This window comes from Nothobranchius furzeri, chromosome 14 (genome assembly GCF_043380555.1).
Source record: "Nothobranchius furzeri strain GRZ-AD chromosome 14, NfurGRZ-RIMD1, whole genome shotgun sequence".
NCBI lineage: Eukaryota > Metazoa > Chordata > Actinopteri > Cyprinodontiformes > Nothobranchiidae > Nothobranchius > Nothobranchius furzeri.
In genome coordinates this window covers 44,718,203-44,739,734 of record NC_091754.1, presented here as the reverse complement: position 1 = coordinate 44,739,734, position 21,532 = coordinate 44,718,203, and the positions used below count along the sequence as shown (strand labels likewise).

General features: G+C 43.2%; 1 protein-coding gene across 2 annotated transcripts in view; it reads left to right on the top strand.

The window, feature by feature from the left end:
* Positions 1–21,532, top strand: part of LOC107380887 (voltage-dependent calcium channel subunit alpha-2/delta-4) — a 78,058-nt gene that overhangs the window by 32,689 nt on the left and 23,837 nt on the right. For both annotated transcript variants that reach the window (XM_054743106.2, XM_070544138.1), the window contains exons 7-15: positions 3,424–3,484; positions 4,940–5,090; positions 7,934–8,008; positions 10,725–10,814; positions 12,857–12,970; positions 13,148–13,226; positions 13,323–13,456; positions 13,645–13,662; positions 17,693–17,770. In XM_054743106.2, coding sequence (XP_054599081.1) covers positions 3,424–3,484; positions 4,940–5,090; positions 7,934–8,008; positions 10,725–10,814; positions 12,857–12,970; positions 13,148–13,226; positions 13,323–13,456; positions 13,645–13,662; positions 17,693–17,770 — 800 coding nt within the window. The remainder of the gene's footprint in view (positions 1–3,423; positions 3,485–4,939; positions 5,091–7,933; positions 8,009–10,724; positions 10,815–12,856; positions 12,971–13,147; positions 13,227–13,322; positions 13,457–13,644; positions 13,663–17,692; positions 17,771–21,532) is intronic.

Below are 21,532 nucleotides of genomic sequence, written 5' to 3'. Positions count from 1 at the left end.
CTGGCTCTGGTGTTAATCAAGTTTAATTATATCTCTTTGCAACAATTTTCACAAGAAAACAGAACAGTTAAAAGCAGGGCTTGTGTTGACCGGATAGTTCCCGTAATTGACCGTTTATTTTGACGGAGAAAGAATAGAAAGAATTACCCCGACGCATGCAGACGAACTGACATTTTATTCGTTTCGCACATCACAGATGTAGCTAAATCACTCAAGAAATGATTCCCATCTGAACATCTAATTTTAATTTGCATATTAAAACGCTCCCACCTGCATTCCACGCAAATGCAAACTTAGGCAAGGCAAGGTAGCTTTATTTGTATAGCACCTTACAACAGTATAAAACCCGACCAGTGTGCTTCACAGAAATTAAAACGTTAAAGATAACACACAACATAAAAATGCATGAAAACTAAAGCTTAAGAACTAACACTAAAAAACACTAAACAGACTCTCATGCTGAGTTACAAGCCAAATCATATATATAGGCAGGGGCGGTTCTAAACCAAATTTTCCAGGGGGGCCACAGTGGGGCCAGTATTTTTTCATCGAGGCGCAAGAAAAAAAAGGGAAAAAATAGGGCAATATCTTCTTTTTTGTCTCCGCCATATGACTCATTTTGTGCTTGTGCACAATTTTACCAAAGGAAATTCCTAGTACTGTGAAACTACTCTTTTTTTTTTGTTTTCTTCTTTTTCATATCTATCTTTACTATATTTTGGGGATCAAATTTATCAAAAAATTTTCTTTACTTTTTTCATCTATGATCTTATACAGCTGTATTTTACTAAAATAAGATTCAAATAAATTCATAAGTAAAGACAATGAACAAGTAAACCATGACAGCGAATGCAGTCATGGTTTACTTGTGAAAGTAAAACTGGCATGTTTTTATGGTACTCAGATAACAATTCTGAATGCTTCACCGCAACATGAGACTTGAGTAAAAAAATAATTCTAGTTGATTATTATAGTTTGTGACTTTATTTGAAGATTACATGTACTGTACATATGAAAAATAAACATTCAAACAAATTAAATATGTGCACAATACAATTTCAGACAATTTTTGCCTTTCAGACTTTGCATGTACCAAAAAAAACCCCTCCTCTCTCAGTTTCTTTTTTCCAGTTCCTAAATCCACATGGTGAGTCAAACACACTTCCTGCGCTACTTGGTGGGCTAAAATGTCTGCATACATGACAATAAGTAGAGTCCATAGTAACAGAATATTCAACCCAAGGATGACTTTCCTACCAGCTTGGCTGAAAGCTGCATCTTCTGTCTCCTATTAATGTCCATGGAAATGTCCTCAAATGAGGCTGAGTAGGTGGGTCATCCTTGCACTTGCTGATATCTGAAAGAAAATAAATGTTAGCATGAGGATAAAAGTAATAATTAGTTAATTCAGAGTCTTATTTTATCTATTTATTAAATATAAACAACAGAAATTTTGGTCCAGAGTCAGCATGCCTCAAATGCATTTTACACACAATATGAGCTGCAATCACAGAGGGGTTGTTCAACACCCACAAACCTGACGGTAGTGTACACGGTGCACATGACAGAAGATGTCCCTCTTTTTGCTCCTCACTCTCTCCCTCACAGCCTACATATTCCTCCTCACTCTCAGGGTGGACAGCCTCTGACCTCTCTGGTTCCTCTCCAACCATCTCCTCCTTCTCTCTTTCATCCTGCTTCTCAGCTCCCTCGTGACTTTCATCCTCTCTCTGTCTACGCTGTCTCAACGTGTCTTAAGGCTTAAAATGCAGCAACTTCATATTTATTTTACAGTTAATGTTACAAAGGAAAAACAAATCAGTATTAACTGTGAATAGACTCAGTTAGGAACTTAAAAGTAAATGACAGAAACGCGCGACTACGATCAAAACACTCATGTCAGGAAAATAAACTGTATTGCTTACCTTCTTCTCTTAGCGTCTTTTCCGTTAGTCGTGCTCAAGAATTTCTTCGGGTCTCATTTAAACTATTTTAAATCTTTTATTCAAAAATCCACCTGGTAAACAGTTCTGTCCACAGAGTGTGCTGCGCTCTAAAGGCTCCGTGTGAAACGCTGCAGCGCATTAGTTCCCGTCTCCGAGGCAGTGCGGGAAAAAAACTCCAATCTCTTCAGCACAGGGGCTATAACAGGGGCCAGGGCTGGTTCTACAGGGAGCCAGGCCCCCGTGGGCCTTTGTTTAAAACCGCCAATGTATATAGGTTTTCAAAAGAGATTTAAAACCAGACAGAGAAGAGGCCGACCTAACGCTCAAAGGCACAGCATTCCAGAGCCTAGGGTCCGCTACAGAGAAAGCCCCGTCACCTCTGAGCTTATGTCTTGTTTTTGGGACTTCCAAGAGCATCCTATCAGCCGACCTCAGAGAACGTACAGGGTAGTAAAAACCAGAAGCTCAGAGAGGTCATCTGGAGTAAGGCCATGCAAAGATTTAGAAGCCCATAAAAGCACCTTGTACTGGATTCTAAAACGAAAAGGCAGCCAGTGCAGTGAGGCCAAGGCAGGAGTAACATGCGCCATCTTTTTCGTCCCAGTGAGCAACCGTGCAGCAGCATTCTGCACCAACTCAAGACGCGAAAGGTGGGATTGTGAAACACCAAGGTACAAAGAATTACAGCAATCAAACCTTGATGTAATAAAAGCATGAATTACTGTTTCAAAATCCTTTTTTTGTGATCCTTCTTAATTGATAAAAACTAGATTTAGTCACCGCACAAGAAAAGTCCAAGACAAGATCCCTTGGGGCCTTGGGGGTAAGCATACAGAACAACACCTGGAGGGGAGGATCTTTTCACTCAGCCTCACCTCAGATGCCAGTGCCCGCTTCAATGTTTAAGCTGCACCTATAGATACTGAGGGTTGAGGGGGAATTTCTGAGGGAAATTCTCTGCAGACTACGTCTGTGCCGACAACCTCCCCCAAATGTAGAATCTAACAGCACACAAAAAACCACATTGGGACAGGCAGAGGGAGACTAGGGGTATTCTCACACCTCTGTTCTCCGTTCGCTGCCCAGGGCTAGAGGCGAGGAGTGGGAGCTGGCCGTCTGGTTGGGTCTGGGGTGGTGGGCTGATTTTCTCTGCTTTGCGCACTCTTGCCTGCTCATCATCACCCCAGTAAGAACGGGACCATCTAGGGTTGAATGTGTTTGTGCAAGCATGAGGGTGAGAGTGAGTGACTGTATGTATGACTGTTTCTATCAGGAAGGGTCTTAGACTCCTCCCCTCTCCTGGGACATCTTGTGGTACTTCAACATCTTGGCCTATCCTCCCCCTGCCACATTTTGTACATGTTCTATAATGGAAACCTGATGTTAAGATAAACCCTTGTTCTACAACATGCTACGAGTTCCTCCTTTACAGTGATGATACCACAGTTACTAACTGATTTACTGTCCTATCTGAAAGGTATTAAATGGACCCCAGACACCAATGGTGTGGTTGCCTTTGACTGCAGGAACAGGAACTGGTGAGTTTAGTCACCTAGCTAGTTTTCAGTGCCCTAAAAGACTTTTGTTGTCATAATCCTCATTAGCATCTTGTTTATTTATTTTTATTCTGTCTGAAATAATTAGACAACAACTATAATGAAATTTATGCTCAGATCATCAGGCTTTATTCATGTGCAGTCAACATTTGGGTGACAGAAGACTTTATATTTTTTATTTCAAATGTTCATTTTTACACGTTAAACATTGCTGTTGACTTTTCATTTATTTGCTAATTGCGTGAATTTGGGTTATTTAAAAAAAGGATTTTGTGCATATGCATGTTATCTACATGTGGTCTGCATATATATAAGGGGTGTAGAGTCACATATATTTGTTTTCAGATTTAATGTAAAGCCTAGTTTATACGTCTCTGTCAACTATTGTCCGGAGTCATGCGAACACATTGTCCTTTCAAACTTCTCCGTTACCTGGGAAGTGTTAAAAACTAATTCCCCACCAGAACAACAGCATAGCAGTAAACAACAAACAGACAACAGACCACATATGTACAACACACAGGCTGAACAAACAGTGAGGTCATCATAACAAAAAAGGAAATAATAATAATATTAATTATATGAGGGGCGGCGCAGTGACACAGTGGTTAGAGCTGTTGCCTTGCAGCAAGAAGGTCCTGGGTTCGCTTCCTGGCCTGGGATCTTTCTGCATGGAGTTTGCATGTTCTCCCTGTGCATGCGTGGGTTCTCTCCGGGTACTCTGGCTTCCTCCCACAGTCCAAAAACATGACCGTTAGGTTAATTGGTCTGTCTAAATTGTCCTTAGGTGTGTGTGTGTGTGTGTGTGTGTGTGTGTGTGTGTGTGTGTGTGTGTGTGTGTGTGTGTGTGTGTGTGTGTGTGTGTGCGCGCGCGCGTGATTGTTTGTCCTGTGTGTCTCTGTGTTGCCCTGTGATGGACTGGCTCACTGTCCAGGGTGTACCCCGCCTGATTGCCCATTGATCGCTGGAGACGTGGACAAAGTGGGTTCAGACAATGGATGGATTAATTATATGAGGAATAAATGGAATATGAGCTGTTAAATGGTATTGTCCAAATTTTTAGTAGCATGTACCTGTGTGTGTGTGTGTGTGCACACATGCATGTGTGTGTATAACTTATAGAATATGCTCATGAGTGTGTTTTTGTGGCTACCATTATGTGCAGCTCTAAGCTGTGTTTAAATACACGGAATTTAATTTAATAGATGTTATCTGTTATACGTTTTCTTGTTGTTTCTTTTTTTACAGTTTTGTAAAAAAAATGAGTTTTTACCTGAAAGAATATACAATAGAGATGTTATCTGTGACTGTAAATTCTCACTTGTCGATAAATGTCTGAGTTTCAGTTCCAGCTCTTCACGCCACCTTATTTTAACATTTTTAACTGTATCATTCATGGGAGAACTAAAGCCCTGAGCACGCCACTGTTTTGTGCAGGTACATCCAGGCAGCCACATCTCCCAAAGATATTATCATCATGGTGGACATTAGTGGCAGCATGAAGGGGTTGAAGATAACAATCGCCAAGCACACCATCAACACTATCCTGGATACACTGGGAGAAAACGATTTTGTTAACGTCATTGCTGTAAGTTGAATCAGATAGTATATGTGTTGCTTGTTAGTTAAACGAGTTATAACGAATTAAGTTCTTTGTACAAATTCCGTCTAACAAAAACAATCTTATCTACTGAATTATTGACAGTTTCATTACCTTTCAAAATGAGCCGCTCCAGGCATGCTGCTCAATTAATCCAATCTCAGTTCCGATCTGAGTTTTCAGCGATTATAAAAACAAAACAAGCCGATTATTTGCTCTTCCCTTTTGCGCTGCCCTGAGTGTCAAATCAAGCACTCCTCCCACAGTGTTGCCAACTTAGCGCTTTTGTTGCTATTTCCATCAGCTTTTCAGGCCCCCTTCCCGACTTTTAAAATCCTAAAAGTACCTAGTGAACACCCCAGAAGGATCTCTGGTCACCCTTAGCAACTTTCTGGATAACTGTCGTCGACATTTCCTGCAGGTTAGAAAAACACTCCGCCTGCGCTCCGGACCGTCCTTCAGGACATTAGGAAAGGGAATGATGTAGTGATGTGTCGGTCGCTAAAGAAACAATAATAATAATAATAATACATTTTATTTCAAAGCACCTTTCAGGACACCCAAGGTCACTTTACAGAAAACACGTAATAAAATACAATAAAACAATAATAAAACCCAAACAAGAAAAAACTAAGAGAGAAACAGTTCAATAAAATCAGAGGTTGTAAGCAGATTTAAACATGTGTGTTTTGAGTTTTGTTTTGAAAAGGGTAAAACTGTCGATGTTCCTGATGCCTGGGGGAAGTGAGTTCCAGAGACGGGGAGCAGAGCGGCTGAAAGCTCTGCTCCCTATGGTAGCGAGATGGGCAGAAGGAACCGCAAGATGGATGGAAGAAGAAGATCTGAGTGAACGGGATGGGGTGTGAATACTTATAAGGTCTGAGATATATGGAGGAGAGAGGTTGTGGATAGCTTTGAAGGTATGGAGGAGAATTTTGAAGATGGACCTGAATTTAACTGGGAGCCAGTGAAGCTGCTGGAGAACTGGGGTGATGTGTTGAAAGGAAGGGGTTCTGGTGATAATACGGGCTGCTGAATTCTGGACCATTTGCAGTTTATGAAGGAGTTTGTTGGGGAGACCATAAAGAAGTGAATTGCAATAGTCGATACGGGAGGTGACGAGGCTGTGGACGAGAATGGCGGCAGTGTGAGGGGTCAGTGAGGGGCGGAGATGGTTAATGGAACGTAGATGGAAGTATGCTGACCGAATTAAGTTATTAATGTGAGCTTGAAAAGAAAGTGAGCTGTCAAGAATGACACCCAGACTCTTGACGTGAGGGGAGGGGGAGACTATGGCGCTGTCAATAGTTAAAGAAAAGCTGTCAGATGTTGAGAGGGTGGATTTAGTGCCAACTAGAAGAAGTTCAGTTTTATTGCCGTTGAGTTTGAGGAAATTAGAGGTGAACCATGATTTGATTTCAGAGAGGCAGAGTGTAAGGGAGGATGGTGGGAGAGTTGAGTTGGGCTTACTGGAAATGTAGAGCTGGGTGTCATCCGCAAAGCAGTGAAACTGGATATTGAATTTGCGGAAGATTTTGCCGATAGGGAGGAGGTATACTATGAAGAGGAGGGGCCCCAGGACAGAGCCCTGGGGCACACCTGACTTGACTGGGGAGGGTTCTGAGGTAAAGGATTTTAACTGGATGAACTGAGTGCGGCCAGTAAGGTAAGATTGAAACCAGCGGAGGGGGGGGGGGGGGGGGTGAGTGATGCCTAAGGAAGAGAGTCTATTGAGGAGGATGGGATGAGAAATGGTGTCAAAGGCCGCACTCAGATCGAGGAGAATGAGAATAGAGATGAAACCAGAATCAGCAGCAATGAGTAGGTCGTTAGTGATCTTGATGAGAGCTGTTTCTGTGCTGTGGTGGGGACGGAAACCAGACTGAAACTGTTCATAAAGGTTATTGCGGGTGAGATGTGAATGGAGCTGAGATGCAACAGTTTTCTCTAGGACTTTGGAAATGAAGGGAAGATGGGAAATGGGATGCAGGTTATTGAAATCATTGGGATCTAAACCAGGTTTTTATAGAATAGGGCTGACTGAAGCGGATTTGAATAGGGAGGGGACCGTACCAGAGGATAGTGAGGAATGAATAATGGCTGTTATAAAAGGGAGCAGAGAGGAAAGGCAGGATTTAACTAAAACTGTTGGAATAGGGTCCAGTTGACAGGTGGAAGGTTTGGATTTGGTGATGTAATCTAATATTTCTGAGGGATGGGGAAGTTCAAAGGAGGAGAACTGAATGGTGGGTTCAAATAAATCAGGAGAGGGAGGGGAGGAATGAGGTAAAGAGAGATGGATTCTATTGACCTTATCATTAAAAAACTGAAGGAGAGAGTTACAGGTTTCTGAAGAGTAAAGATGGATGGGTAAGGAGTCGGGAGGCTGAAAAATGCTGTTCATGATGGAAAATAATGTCTTAGTGTTGCTGGAGTTGGACGAGATGAGACTGGAGTAATACTGAGATTTGGCATGGGAGATGAAGTCCTTGTAGAGGGAAATCTGAGCAGAATATAAAGCCCCATTCCCACCTGTACCGGGTCGGCCTGGGCCGGGTAGCCCCAGTCGGCCCCAGCCTGGCCCGGTTGATTCCACACATCCTTGCCTTAAGCCCATGTGGGCTGATTCTACCCACCAATCAGAGGCTTGCTCTAATGGAAGGTGTGAATTTGCTGTCAGCAGTGGGTGTGTTGGCCCTGGTCTATGGGCCTTAATTTATCTCTTCTTATAGCCGATTATGTTTATATTCACTGTGTGATAAAATGTTTTCTTGTCAATAGTTGGAAAACATGTCTCAATCTAAACATGTTCCCTGTCTTCATATCCACAGTACACAGACTATGTCCGTTATGTTGAGTCCTGCTTCAAAGGAACCCTGGTCCAGGCTGACTTGGACAATAGAGAAGTAAGCAAGCAAGCCTCTGTCTGTCTCTGTGTGTGTGTGTGTGTGTGTGTGTGTGTGTGTGTGTGTGTGTGTCTTTTTTTAAATAGTTTTAAATCCTGTTAAATGCATTCTGTTCATCTTCTCCATGGACCTGCTGAATTGACATCAGGGTCTCTATTTGAGCCTAAATGTGTTTGTATTTGATGTTCTGTTTCTGTTTGTGCAGCACTGTTATGTCTTATAGTCACGAGGTTGTCTCTGTGCTTTCAGAATGATTAAGGCTTTAAAATCTAAATTTAGACGTTTTTCTCTTCTGTAACAGGAATGAAAGTTTCTTTAGATGAAATATTTATGCAAATCACTTGATGGAAAAAAAAACGACTGGATTTTTCTTGGAAACACAATTATTTCTTCTGAAAAACTCTTATTTTTTACTAACCATGGATTTGATAAACTGGTCATTCAATGCGATCGACAAGATTTTTTTCAACAATGAGAACGGAGCAGGGGGCTCCCACATGTTCACAGGGGACACACCTGGTGGGGTATATTTTGGATTCCTGGAGGGAATGGAAGATCAAATGCCTCTCCCAGCTGTCCATTGAGGACATCGAAGACGTGTGGATATTTGGTCTGATGATCACTGGATTTCTCCTGATTGGAGTGGGAGGATATCTGGTTTTCTGGAAATTTGGGAAGACGGGAGCGATTGGAGGGCGACCCGCACCCACGGAAAGCACCGTTCGTGTTGAAACTTCTCAGACTGGGATGTTACTCGAGGTGAATCGTAAGCTGGACAATGTTCTAGCTGCGATACCAGTATTAGTGCGCAAAATGGATGTCATCTCGAAGAGAGCCACCGCACGGTATGGACAAGTTTAAAACCCAAAATTGGCTTCACTGAAGGACTGGAATGATCAGTTTAAAGACTGAAGGCAGAGAGGAAAATTATCTCAGCCCGACCCAAACAAATTCTTGTTATCTGAATCTGACGCCCTGGTAGCCTTGAGCTGCAAGTAACTAAAACCCCCACGAAGGAATGCAGACAGATGCTGTGAAAACCCGACCCCCCCCCCCCCCCCCACCCCCCACCCCCGCCTTCCTGTTGGAGTCTCATGTTGTGAACAGTTGATGTTTGTGCTTATATGTTTGAGGTGTTTTTTTTTGCATAGCAAAGCTGCGCCCTGTCGGGAGTAACTCTGGAATGCTTTTTTGCCCTCCCCAATTCATCCTCATGTAATCCCCTTTTCATCTAAATGAAATGAGCACCGTTCATGGCTGCTCTCGTGGCCTGCCTGTATCTGTCTTGTCTACATGTGTGTGTAACCTTGGTCAGGCTGTGCTGCAAAGTCAAATTCCTATGCTTCGGGACACTGGAACACTGGAAATAAAGCTTTTCTGATTCTGATTCTGATGGACAGAAGTCCGTAAAGGACCAGTAAAGCTGAAATGCAATGATAACATGTGACTTAAGGTTGGTTTATGCTTGACGCGTCCGCGAGGTCCGCACGGCTCCGCGCGGAGAAGTTGCGTCATTTTGCGTCATTTTAACAACCACGCCCCTCCACCGCGTCTCCGCACGGCCCAAGATTTCCGCAACGCGCACCTCGGAAAATTTCTAACCACGCGGACGGTCGGACGCGGAAAAACATGGCGGACCGGCACGGCAGAGGTTCGTAAATACAGACATTTGTATGATTCAGCTCTCAAAGATCACCGTGATCAACATGTTGTTAATAGTTCTTGGAGAGAAATAGCTCGCACTGTCGGAAAAGACGAGAACGCTGTTAAAAATGCTGAAATGCCATGTTGTAAACAGTAATTTCTACTTCTACTATGGTGTAGTGTTGGATGCTTGCCGTAGAGCTCCATGCTGCCCCCTACAGTTTGGGAGAATATTGGCTCACCGCAGAGACGAGCCGCACAAACCATAAACGCTGCGAGTTGTGAAGCGCGTTCCAGCCGCGAGCCGCGTCACCGCGCGGAAAGTGAATGCGTCAAGCATAAACCAAGCTTAAGGCTATGTTCATACTGCAGGCCTTGATGCGCGATTCCAATTTTTGGAGTAAATCTGATTTATTTTGTGTGGCCGTTCACACTGTGACTGAAATGCGACATCAAACTCTCTCCAGTGTGAACGCTCCGCGGCCCCAAAGCGACCCGCATGCGCCAAAGACAGGAAGTCACACTCAGTGGAGATGGAACCAGGAGTGGTGGAGTTGTGATGTAAAAGTTTTCACTGACGGTTTGTCCACCAGATCAGGATCACACTGGTTAATTCATCCGTTTTGGGCTGGAAACAGTTTTCAAAACTGTAAACCATTTTACTACTTGTTCCTGTCGTCTTCCTGAATTATTATTCACCGAAAATGTTTCGGTAGTAATTCCAGCAGCACCTCCCTCTCCCGTTCACATTATCTCATGTATTTTTATTCCAACACCTAAAACAGGAAGTCCAGACAGACTCCTGAACCCTTCTGTCAGCGCTTCTCCTCAGGAACATCCACACACGACGTAGGAGACTGATTTAATGCAACATGACCATTCAGACAGCAGTCGCGTTCAAACACATCAGATCGCATTTGAAAAAACTGGATCTGTGCGTTCAGACTGTCATAAATAAATCAGATATGGGTCGCGTGTGGGGAAAAAGCAGGTTTGATGTGCTTTTGCCTGCAGTGTGTGGAAGAACATTGTCTTACTGCTAAGGTCACAAACTTTGTTCTTTTCTTTTCAGCACTTTAAACTTTTGGTTGAGGATCTGCATGTTAAAGGAGAAGCAAAAATCAAGAACGCCTTAAAGGAGTCCTTCAAGATCCTCAATGAGGTTTGTGTCCTTAGACTACATATCTTCTCTATTATGAGTCATCATGGCATTTAAACCTAAAAGTTGCACCAGCTTCAGATTTTATAAGAAGAGTCAGCACAGACACTCAAATGGACGGCCATATTTAAAAATGATGGTCTCGATAACGAGGGATGGCTTATACATTTTTAACGCTCACGTGGGCAATGACAGTGAGACCTGGAGAGGTGTGGTTGGGAGGAAAGGCCCCCCGATCTGAATTTGAGTGGTGTTTTGTTATTGGACTTCTGTGCCAGTCATGGATTGTCCATAATGAACACCATGTTCAGACATAAAGGTGTCCATATGTGCTCTTGGCACCAGGATACCTTAGGCCGCAGCTCAATGATTGACTTTGTTGTTGCTTCATCTGACCTGCAGCCACATGTCTTGGACACTCGGGTGAAGAGAGGGGCGGAGCTGTCAACTGACCACTACCTGGTGGTGAGTTGGCTCAGATGGTGGGGGAAGATGCCGATCAGACCAGGCAGGCCCAAACGTATCGCGAGGGTCTGATGGGAATGTCTGGCAGAGTCTCCTGTCATAGAAGGAGCTTCAATTCCCACCTCCGACAGAACTTCCAAAATGTTCCGGGGGAGGCGGTGGACATTGAGTCTGAATGGACCCTGTTCTGTGCATCCATTGTTGGGGAGGCTGACCGGAGCTGTGGTCGCAGGATCGTCGGTGCCTGTCGTGGTGGCAACCCCTGAACCTGCTGGTGGACACCGGGGGTTAGGGATGCTGTCAAGCCGAAGAAAGGGTCCTATCAGGTCTTTTTGGCCTGTGGGACTCCAGAGGCAGCTGACAGGTACCGGCAATCCAAGCGGAACGTGGCTTGGGTGGTCGCCAAGGCAAAAACCTGGGCATGGGAGGAGTTCGGTGAGACCATAGAGCAAGACTTCCGTACGGCTTCGAGGAGATTCTGGTCCACCATGCAGCACCTCAGGAGGGAAAGCAGTGCGCTACCAACAATATCTATAGTGGGGACGGTGTGCTGCTGACCTCTACTCAGGACGTTGTGGATCGGTGGGCAGAATACTTCAAAGACCTCCTCAATCCCACCAACATGTCTTCCAGTGAGGAAGCAGAGTCTGGGGACTTTGGGTGGGCCTCTCAAATCTCTGGTGCTGAGGTCACTGAGGTGGTTAAAAAGCTCCTCTGTGGCAAGGCTCCAGGGGTGGATGAGATCCGCTCAGAGTTCCTTAAGGCTCTGGATGTTGTGGGGCTGTGTTGGCTGACACGGCTCTGCAATATCGCATGGACATCGGGGCAGTCCCACTGGACTGGCAGACCGGGGTGGTGGTTCCCTTATTTAAAAAGGGGGACCGCAGGGTGTGTTCCTACTACAGGGGGTTCATACTCCTGAGCCTTCCTGGTAAGGTCTATTCAGGGGTTCTGGAGAGGAGGGTCCGTCGGATTGTTGAACTTCAGATTCAGGAGGAGCAATGTGGCTTTCATCCTGGCCGTGGAACACTGGACCAGCTGCATACCCTTAGCTTAGAGGGATCCTGGAGGGTGCGTGGGAATTTGCCCATCCAGTCATGTGTTTTGTGGATTTGGAGAAGGCGTTTGACTACCTCCCTCGGGGGGCCCTGTGGGGGGTACTCCAGGAGTATGGGGTACCAGGCCCTCTGATGCGGGCTGTTAGGTCCCTGTATGACTGTGTCAGAGCTTGGTCCGCATTGCCGGCAGTAAGTCGGACTTGTTCCCAATAAGAGTTGGACTCCACCAAGGCTGCAATTTTTCACCGATTCTGTTCATAACCTTTATGGACAGAATTTCTAGGTGCAGCCAATCTAGCTCTCTAGGAGAATGAGTGCAAATTGTTACCTCAATTTTATTGGGTAGTTTCTGTAGGTAGATCTTCACAGTGTGGTAAATTTATAGTCTTTTATTTTTATTTTTTACCTCTGTGTGAATATGCGTGTTTATGTTTACTTCTGCTTTAGCTGGTACTAAAGAATTCCTCAACTGTAAAGGTGTTTTTTATGCTAGTATGAACTGGTCTATATGTATGTGTGCAGGCAAGGGTGAAAGGTCAGGGCAGCATGTGCAACCAGGCCATCATGCTAATCACAGATGGAGCCATGGAGGACTTTGAATCTGTCTTTGAGGAATTCAACTGGCCTGATCGCAGGGTAAGCACACCCAACGCACTGCTGTTTTATTACAGCCCACCTCATCAATGAGAACACCAACAACAATATCCACTCACAAATGTGTGAAGTAACTACGGTTGTGGTTTTCAAACATTTTGCTTCAGAATAGAGTGTGAGGGGTTGTTTTTAGATGACCAGCTGTACCCGTTTGTGCAGGTGCGTGTTTTCACCTACTTGATTGGCAGGGAGATGACCTTTGCTCAAAACACGAAGTGGATTGCCTGCAACAACAAAGGTGAGTGCACATGTGTGTGCGCATGTACGTGTGTGTGCGTGCATGTGTTTTCTGTCATGCAGATGTCCAAGAAAAAATTGTTATGGCTTTTTGCAGGCTACTACACACACATCTCTACACTGGCCGATGTACAGGAGAACGTCATGGAATACCTGCATGTGCTTAGCCGACCAATGGTCATCAACCATGACCATGACATCATCTGGACTGAAGCCTACATGGATACTGTGGTGAGATAAACTGGGCATTCAGGATAAACAGCAGACCAGTTACAATCCACTCTAAATGTATTTATTTCAGTTTGGAAGGGGCTGCTATCTTCATCCATTCATGTCTTTCATGTGTCTATTTTTTTCCCTCTTCATCTGGGATTCTTTACCCATGATGCTTTGGGTCGATTCTTCCATCATGTGAGCAGCTTCCCAATACAATCCAGGTAACTATCAAGAAAATGATTTAAATAAGTTTTACTCACCAGTCTTATACATGTCTGCTGTGCTGTAGTGGAGGTTCTATTGGCAGCAAAAGCTCATTTTAACTCCTTTCTACTGACTTATTGTCGTAATTACTTAATAAAATTAAACCAATTGTTATATAGTTCTATAAAATTGGACAATAAGTAGTTTAGTTAATGATAACTATTGAAAGCAGGCCAAGAACTTTTAGGAACTTAATTTCAATCAAACAAATTTCGATGCTGAAACAACCTTATTGTTAAAACAAACAAAAAGAGAAGACCATTCCTCCTCCGGTAGGATATTAGTGAAGGATTTATTTAGCGTCTTTCATTATCTTTTCCTTTGTACAGGAGTGTCATCTAAAAGGTAAACCTACATTACGGTCTGATTTTGAGATGCGTTACGGATCTTTACAGATTAAAACATTGGTGGTATGCATCCCCCTCATTATTGAACAATAGCTTTGTCTGAAATGTTGTCTTCTGCTGACAAACCCAAGACTTTCCTCTTCTTGTTAATTTGTCAACCAGCAAAGACATAAACTGTATTAATGGCCAGAGAACTCAACACACCAGATGTTTAAGGTCCTTCCCTCTCCAACAGGTCAAGAAGAAAAATGTTCTCCAGGATCCAGTTCAGTATGCCCTGTTAGACGCCCGCTCCATCTCAAGCAAATCCTTTATTTTAAATGAGCTGTTCATCAAAGAAAAGTTGGACTTTTTAAGTCTTACTGAGACGTGGCAGCAAGATAGATATTTTGTACACTTCAATGAAATATGCCCACCAAATAGCTCTGCGTTTACCACACCACGCCTGTCACGTCGTGGTGGAGGTCTTGCTGTGGTCTTTAAGGACAAACATGTCTGTAATCTGATGAAAAATGGCCCTTTTACTACTTTTGAATGCCAGGTCATTAAAGCAGGGTTACAAAATGTAATTCACTGTATTTTAATCTACCCACCTCCTGGTCCAGCTGGCCCTTTTCTCTCTGAATTTGCAGAATTTCTATCATCGATGATCAAACTAGAAAAAGTTTAATCCTTGGTGATTTTAACTCACACATTAATGATCCTACACAGCAGTAGAGTTCATGTCTATTACAGAGTCTTTTAGCTTAGAGCAGCACGTTTCAGGCCCCACACACTAAATGGGCCACACTCTAGATCTTGTTTTCTCTTTGGGACTAAACATCAATCATTTACATGTTGAAGAGGTTCATGTGAGTGACCACAGCAGCATTTTCTTTAATGTCCAATCAAATGTTGAATCTGTCCCTCACAACCTAAAATCAAAAAGACCGATCATTATTCAGTCAGCAGAGGATGGATGTTCTAGATTATTTGACAGCAGCTCAGTTCAGGATGATGATCCAAGCGTGTTCATCCAGTCATTGGATAAACAATGCTGCAGTATCTTAGATAAAGTAGCTCCTGTTAAGCATATTGTTTTATCTAACAGGAGGGGAAACCCTTGGATTAATCAGAACATTTACAGTCTCAGAAGGACGTGCCGCAGAGCCGAGAGACGCTGGAAGGCAACTAGACTAGAAAGTCACAGTCTGCACTTTAAAGACCTGATAACATCTCTGAATGAGATGGTGAAAACTTCCAGGTCCACTTACTTTGCTCAGCTGATAGCTGTAAACAGAAATAACTCTAAAGTCCTGTCTGACACCATAAACCAGATTGTTTCACCTCACGCCCCACTCATGCCAGTTTGCTCAAGGTCTGACTGTAACAACATTCTAGCATTCTTTGAGAATAAAATCAGAAATATCAGGGCATCTTCCTTTATCCTTACACAGCATTGACAGTCTGGACACTTAAAAAAAACTGCTGAAGACCCTTTTATTTAACACTACTTTTACCTAAACCTTTTATTTTCTTATTTTTAACTCACATTTGTAATCATCTTTCATTTGTTTTATGGTATTTTATAATTTTATGACTTTATTTTTCTGATTAAATTGATTTCTTTTTCAAGATCATTATGATTTTATTTTATTTTATCATTTTACATTATGATTTGATCTATGTGAAGCACTTTGTCTGTAATGAGTGTGTTTTACTTTTGTACGTTACAAGTTCTATATAAATACAATTTACATACTAACATGAAAACAGTCTCCTACATTTATCTCTTGCATTAGCTTCTGATGGATGGTGAAACTCTAGGATTAGAAAGGCCTGACAGATTTATCACACTGTCACTTAAAGAGCGAGTAAAGCCTAAATTAACTTGTTTTGCTGATAACCTGTATGGTGCTGTACACATGTGTAATCATTAGTGTGGCAGTTTAGTGCAACTTACTTTAAATGTAATAATTCAGCCCCAAACCATAATCACATCTCCATCTTCAGGGTTAAAAACTGCTCCACATTTATGTAGAACCAGCTGGAGCTGATGGCTAAGCTGAAAAGTGTGACGTTGTCAGCAAAGTACTACGTGTCTGCACCACACTGGTCTCCAGGTGAGGCAGCCACACCTCCACCTGGCTCAGCCACTCACCTGCCGATATGACACGCTGGCGCTCTGAGCCGCTCGCCTTTTTGACAAAAACACCCTCCTCCCCTTTTCATTTAATGATCGCGTTTAACAGAAATCCTCCAGAATGCTTCAGGATCTGTGTCTGCTCTTCTCCTGAGCTGTAAGTCATGTGTGAGTGCGTGCACACGCGAGTGCGCACGAGCTCATTAACAACTCGTTTTTAGACTGAGAAACTCTGACTGCACACGTGGGGGGGTTGAGTGGGGTGCGGTCTACCACTGCCTCAGTGCCGCTCTCTCGGTCCGCCAGGCGACGTCTCTTTTAGAAGAGTTTTCCTAACAGGAAGTGTGGATGAAATACATCTCCACCCATGCCTTGACCCTCTTTTTAACATTCATGGACTCACCCATCTTGACTCATGACGGGGAAGGCTGTTGTTGGTTTAGGGTCCAGGAAACAGCAGAAAATGTTTCGGCAAGTAGAAGCTAACATTAGCAGCTCCACCACACAGCAGAACTCCTCCAGACTTGTGTTAGATGTGGAGATACAACAATGTTTCAGAGCAAAGTCAGTGGTAGAGTTGTGTTGCTGTTAGCCAATCAGAGGAGAGATGTCCAAATTTTAGGAAATAAGGCTCCAAAACCTGTCGTCTGAAGTTCAGCTTTGATGAGGCTCAATTTTTGGTCCTCATATTGGTGTACTGGCATATTTTTTCCCCCTGAGGATGACTTACAAGGCATTCATTCCTACTAGAGGCCACTGCAAATGTACTGGTTAAATAAGTGTTCTACTCCTTTAAGTCACATATGTTGGAGAATGAATTGGGTAAGATCTGCAGGATTGTAGCTCTCAAGACTGGAGCTTGTGATCTCTGAGTGGCCATTTCAATCATTAATGACATTACCACATCTAGGAGATCAATATAAACACCTAACATTGTAAAGTTTTTATAAGTCATACAACAGTCAACACCAGTTCAGCATGCAAAGTCCAATTTTTGTGACCCGTCTAAATTTAGAAAATGTTTCTACTGGAAAATCAAGCCGAGCAGTAGAGCTCCAAATGGTGTGTGTCTCTCTCACCTGTCTCAGCAAAATATGATTATTGTCCACGAGGAATTGATCATCTCTAATATAAAACTGCCAATATATTCACCAACAGTTTAGTAACAGTAGTCAATCAGATTTATTTACTGTAACACCTAACACCACCTGGATGGAGGCCCAAGGTGCTGAACAGCACATAAAAGCAAGGATAAAAACAACATAGTAGATAAAAGAGAGTAAAGCAGTTAAGAAAACAAACAGAAAAGTACAAGTAAAAGTCAATAAAAACCACAAAGTACAAGAGGTAAAACAAAAAAGCCAGGGTCAACGATGTTAGTCAATCTGTCTCAGCAAGAAGGAAAGTGCAAAGCAGCAAGACTGATTAGTACTGTAGCTCTCTAGTTCCAATTTAAATGTTTATCTTCTATTTTTTACTCATGCATGCTCTAATTCTTTGCTGTGACTTATCTTTTAGCTCTTTAGTACCAAGGCTCAGAGTCTACTGCTGATGACATCAGTGGCCATGCCAGTTTTCAGCAAGAAGAAGGAAACGGTCAGTTCCACCTGTTAACAATTATCTCTGTGGACATTTATTGGCTGTGGTTTTGTTTTTACAACAGTATTGTTTGAGTGTCTGTTCATTAATCCAAAAATAAGATAAAATACCGCTCTGAGGAACCCCTGAGAAAAAACGTCCTTAACGGTAAAGAAAAAGTCCCACAGTGGCTTCATCTATTATGTGTCAAAGGTCCCGTAGATGGCTAATAGACCATCAATAGGCAGGGCTGCACATAAGTGGAGCAGGGATGCATGCTTTCAGACAAGAGTCGTGTCAAGGACCTTCACACAGTAAACATTCCAATACAGGTCAGGCCATTAAGCCAATCAGTAAAAAGTTTCCTATATAAGGAACCCAGCAGGCCGCTTCGAGTCACTGACTAGTGTCAGAGTCTTTACAGCAATCCTCATACTAAGCAAGCATGCAGCGACAGTGGAGAGGAAAACTCCCTTTTAACAGGAAGAAACCTCCAGAGGATCCTGGCTCAGTATAAGCAGCCATCCTCCACGACTCACTGGGGATGGAGAAGACAGAGCACACACACACACACACACACACACACACACACACACACACACACACACACACACACACACACACACACACACACACACACACACACACACACACACACACACACACACACACACACACACACACACACACACACACACACACACACACACACACTCTCTCTCTCTCTCTCTCTCTCTCTCTCTCTCTCTCTCTCTCTCTCTCTCTCTCTCTCTCTCTCTCTCTCTCTCTCTCTCTCTCTCTCTCTCTCTCTCTCTCTCTCTCTCTCTCTCTCTCTCTCTCTCTCTCTCTCTCTCTCTCTCTCTCTCTCTCTCTCTCTCTCTCTCTCTCTCTCTAAAGCTTCCATTTGTTAAAAACATTGTTCTGTTTGTTTACTATCCAAAATAGCGCCAGTGTTACGGGCTTGCCGTCTGTCAGCTCCTGTAATTTTTGTGTTTTTGCTCATTTTAGCTTGTATTTTGCATGGTGCCCAACCCAGAATTGTGTATGATCGCCAGACCTTATTCAAATTTTCTGCTGGATTTTTACTGTCTACGGCTGGAGAGTACAGGAATAATTCTCCCCCTTACCTGGATGGACTGACGGCGTGTTGGGAAGCTAAGTGGTTACCGCCGTGCTGGAGGAGGAAACGTAGGAAACGGGGTTCTCGTGGGGGGTGGCTTGTCAGGTGGAAAGTCCTGAAGAATTTTACTGGTGGTTTTCGTACGATCCTGTGGGCAGCTACAAAAGTTGTGGTGCCATGGCGAGTACTGGATCCGGTTGGCTCGTGGCTCGTCCCTGTTGCCGGCTGTCCAGGTGAATGCGGTGGTCGTCCCCCTCCTTCCCAGCGGTTTGATCAAAGAGGAATTGACTTGCTGAATCTTCGACCAGTGAATAGAGCTCCAACTATCATTGGAGCTAATGCATCATCTTGTTTGAGGTGGGGCCTGGTCAATGCTAGGTCGGTGGCTAGCAAGATGTTCATTTTAAATGATTTTTTTTGTTACACATGGTCTGGATATTCTTTGTGTTACGGAGTCATGGATTACTGCTGGTGAGTCCTTTGCCCTTAATGAACTAGTTCCGGCTGACTGTGTTTTTATCAATGTTCCGAGGGATAAAAGGCGTGGAGGGGGCATAGTAGTTGTATACAAAGCTAATGTCAAGATTAAAAGACTTATCCCATGGTCCTCTAACACCAGTTTTGAACTGTGTTTGTTTGAACTTGGTCACCAACAACAGCCACTCCTCTGTGCGGTGGTGTATCGACCCCCAAAATATAGTAAGGATTTCTTATCTGAGTTCAGTGAATTTTTGGCTAATTGTGCATCTCGTTATGATCAAATTCCGCTAATGGGAGATTTTAATATTCATGTTTGTTGCCCTGGAAAACCGCTGGTCACGGATTTCATTAATCTCATAAACTCTTTTAACTTTATTCAAAATGTTAATGGGGCCACTCAGGTATGTGGCCACACATTGGACCTAGTTTTGTCATTTGGATGTACTGTGTCTAACCTTTGTGTTCATGATGCAGTCTTTTCTGACCATAAGCCGGTATTATTTGATACTAACATGGGTGAGAGTATGCTGAAATCTGTTACTCCTGTTACACTTTCTCGCTCTGTGAATTCAGCTACTTCAAGACAATTTTTATTTTTATATAGTGAAACTGTGCTTCATTTATCTGATGAGAGAAGTCTGGATTGCCTGCTAAGCTGTTTTAACAATATTAGTAAGGACATTCTGGACACTATTTCACCTCTTCGAATAAAGAAGGGAAATCGTGCTGCTAAGTCATGGTCAACTGAGCTCACGGGGGCTGCTAGACGGGAATGCAGGAGATGTGAGAGAAAATGGAAAAAGGACAAACTGCATGGCTCCCCGATTGCCCTAAGGGAATGCTGGAAAAATTATCTGTTTGTTAAAAAGGCAAAGGATGACTATTATTCAAACTTAGTCGCTTGTAATTGTAACAACTCTAGAATGCTTTATGCCTCAATTAATGCTGTGATAAATGTGGATAATGGTTTCCCTGCACAGCTATCAGACGAGATGTGTACTAGTTTTCTTGGATTTTTTTATTGAAAAGGTGGCATTGTTGCGTTCTGCACTGTCAAGAGCAAATATGAAAACTCCCTCATTTACTTTGGATAGACATTTAGAGTCTTTTCAGCCAGTATCCCTTGATGACTTAGTTAAGTTGGTGGACGTAATTAAACCGAGTGGATCTCCTGAAGACATCATACCACCACGTCTGTTAAAGGAAGTCTTTCATGGAATAGCACCATTAATATTGAAAGTTATTAATAGCAGTTTGGTCTCTGTCTATGTCCCAATTGATTTTAAAAAGACGGTTATTAACCCACTGTTAAAGAGATGGGGGTTAGATGGTATGCAGCCTTGCAACTACCGGCCGATTGCAAAGCTCCCTTTTCTGAGTAAAATTCTGGAAAAATGTGTCTATACTCAGTTAATGGATTTCCTAGAAGAGTCTAACATCAAGGAAACTTTTCAGTCTGGCTTTAAAGCTTTTCATAGTATGGAAACGGCACTGATAAAGGTATTAAATGACATTATGTTGGAAACTGATAGGGGAAATCCTGTGCTACTTGTTTTGTTGGATCTGACAGCTGCGTTCGACACTGTGGACCACGAAGTGTTGTTCCATCGTTTAGAGTATAATGTCGGAATCTCGGGTCTGGCCTTAGACTGGTTCAGATCTTATTTGAAGGATAGGACTGTAAGTGTAAGGATGGGTGGGTTTAGTTCTGGATTCACACACCTGCAGTGGGGGGTCCCACAGGGTTCAATATTAGGACCACTGTTGTTTTTGATTTACATATTGCCACTGGGGGACATCATGAGGACGTATGGAATTCAATTTCAAATGTATGCTGACGATTGCCAACTTTACTTACCCCTGGATTATAGAAGCGACTGTCCCATTATTACCTTAATGCACTGTCTAACTGAAGTTAAGTCATGGTTGACGGACAATTTTTTATGTCTGAATGAAAGCAAAACTGAGGCAGTGCTGTTTGGCTTACATCGTGATTTAGAGCGATCAAAACTAGATTGTAGGGATATGAATGCCTACCTACGTTCTTCGGTAGTCAACTTAGGAGTGACATTGGATAACACTTTCACCTTTGATGCACATGTGGGTGCGGGTGTATCGTCCTCTTTTTACCACTTGAGACATCTGGCCAAAGTGAAGTCATTTTTAACTAGAAAGGGCCT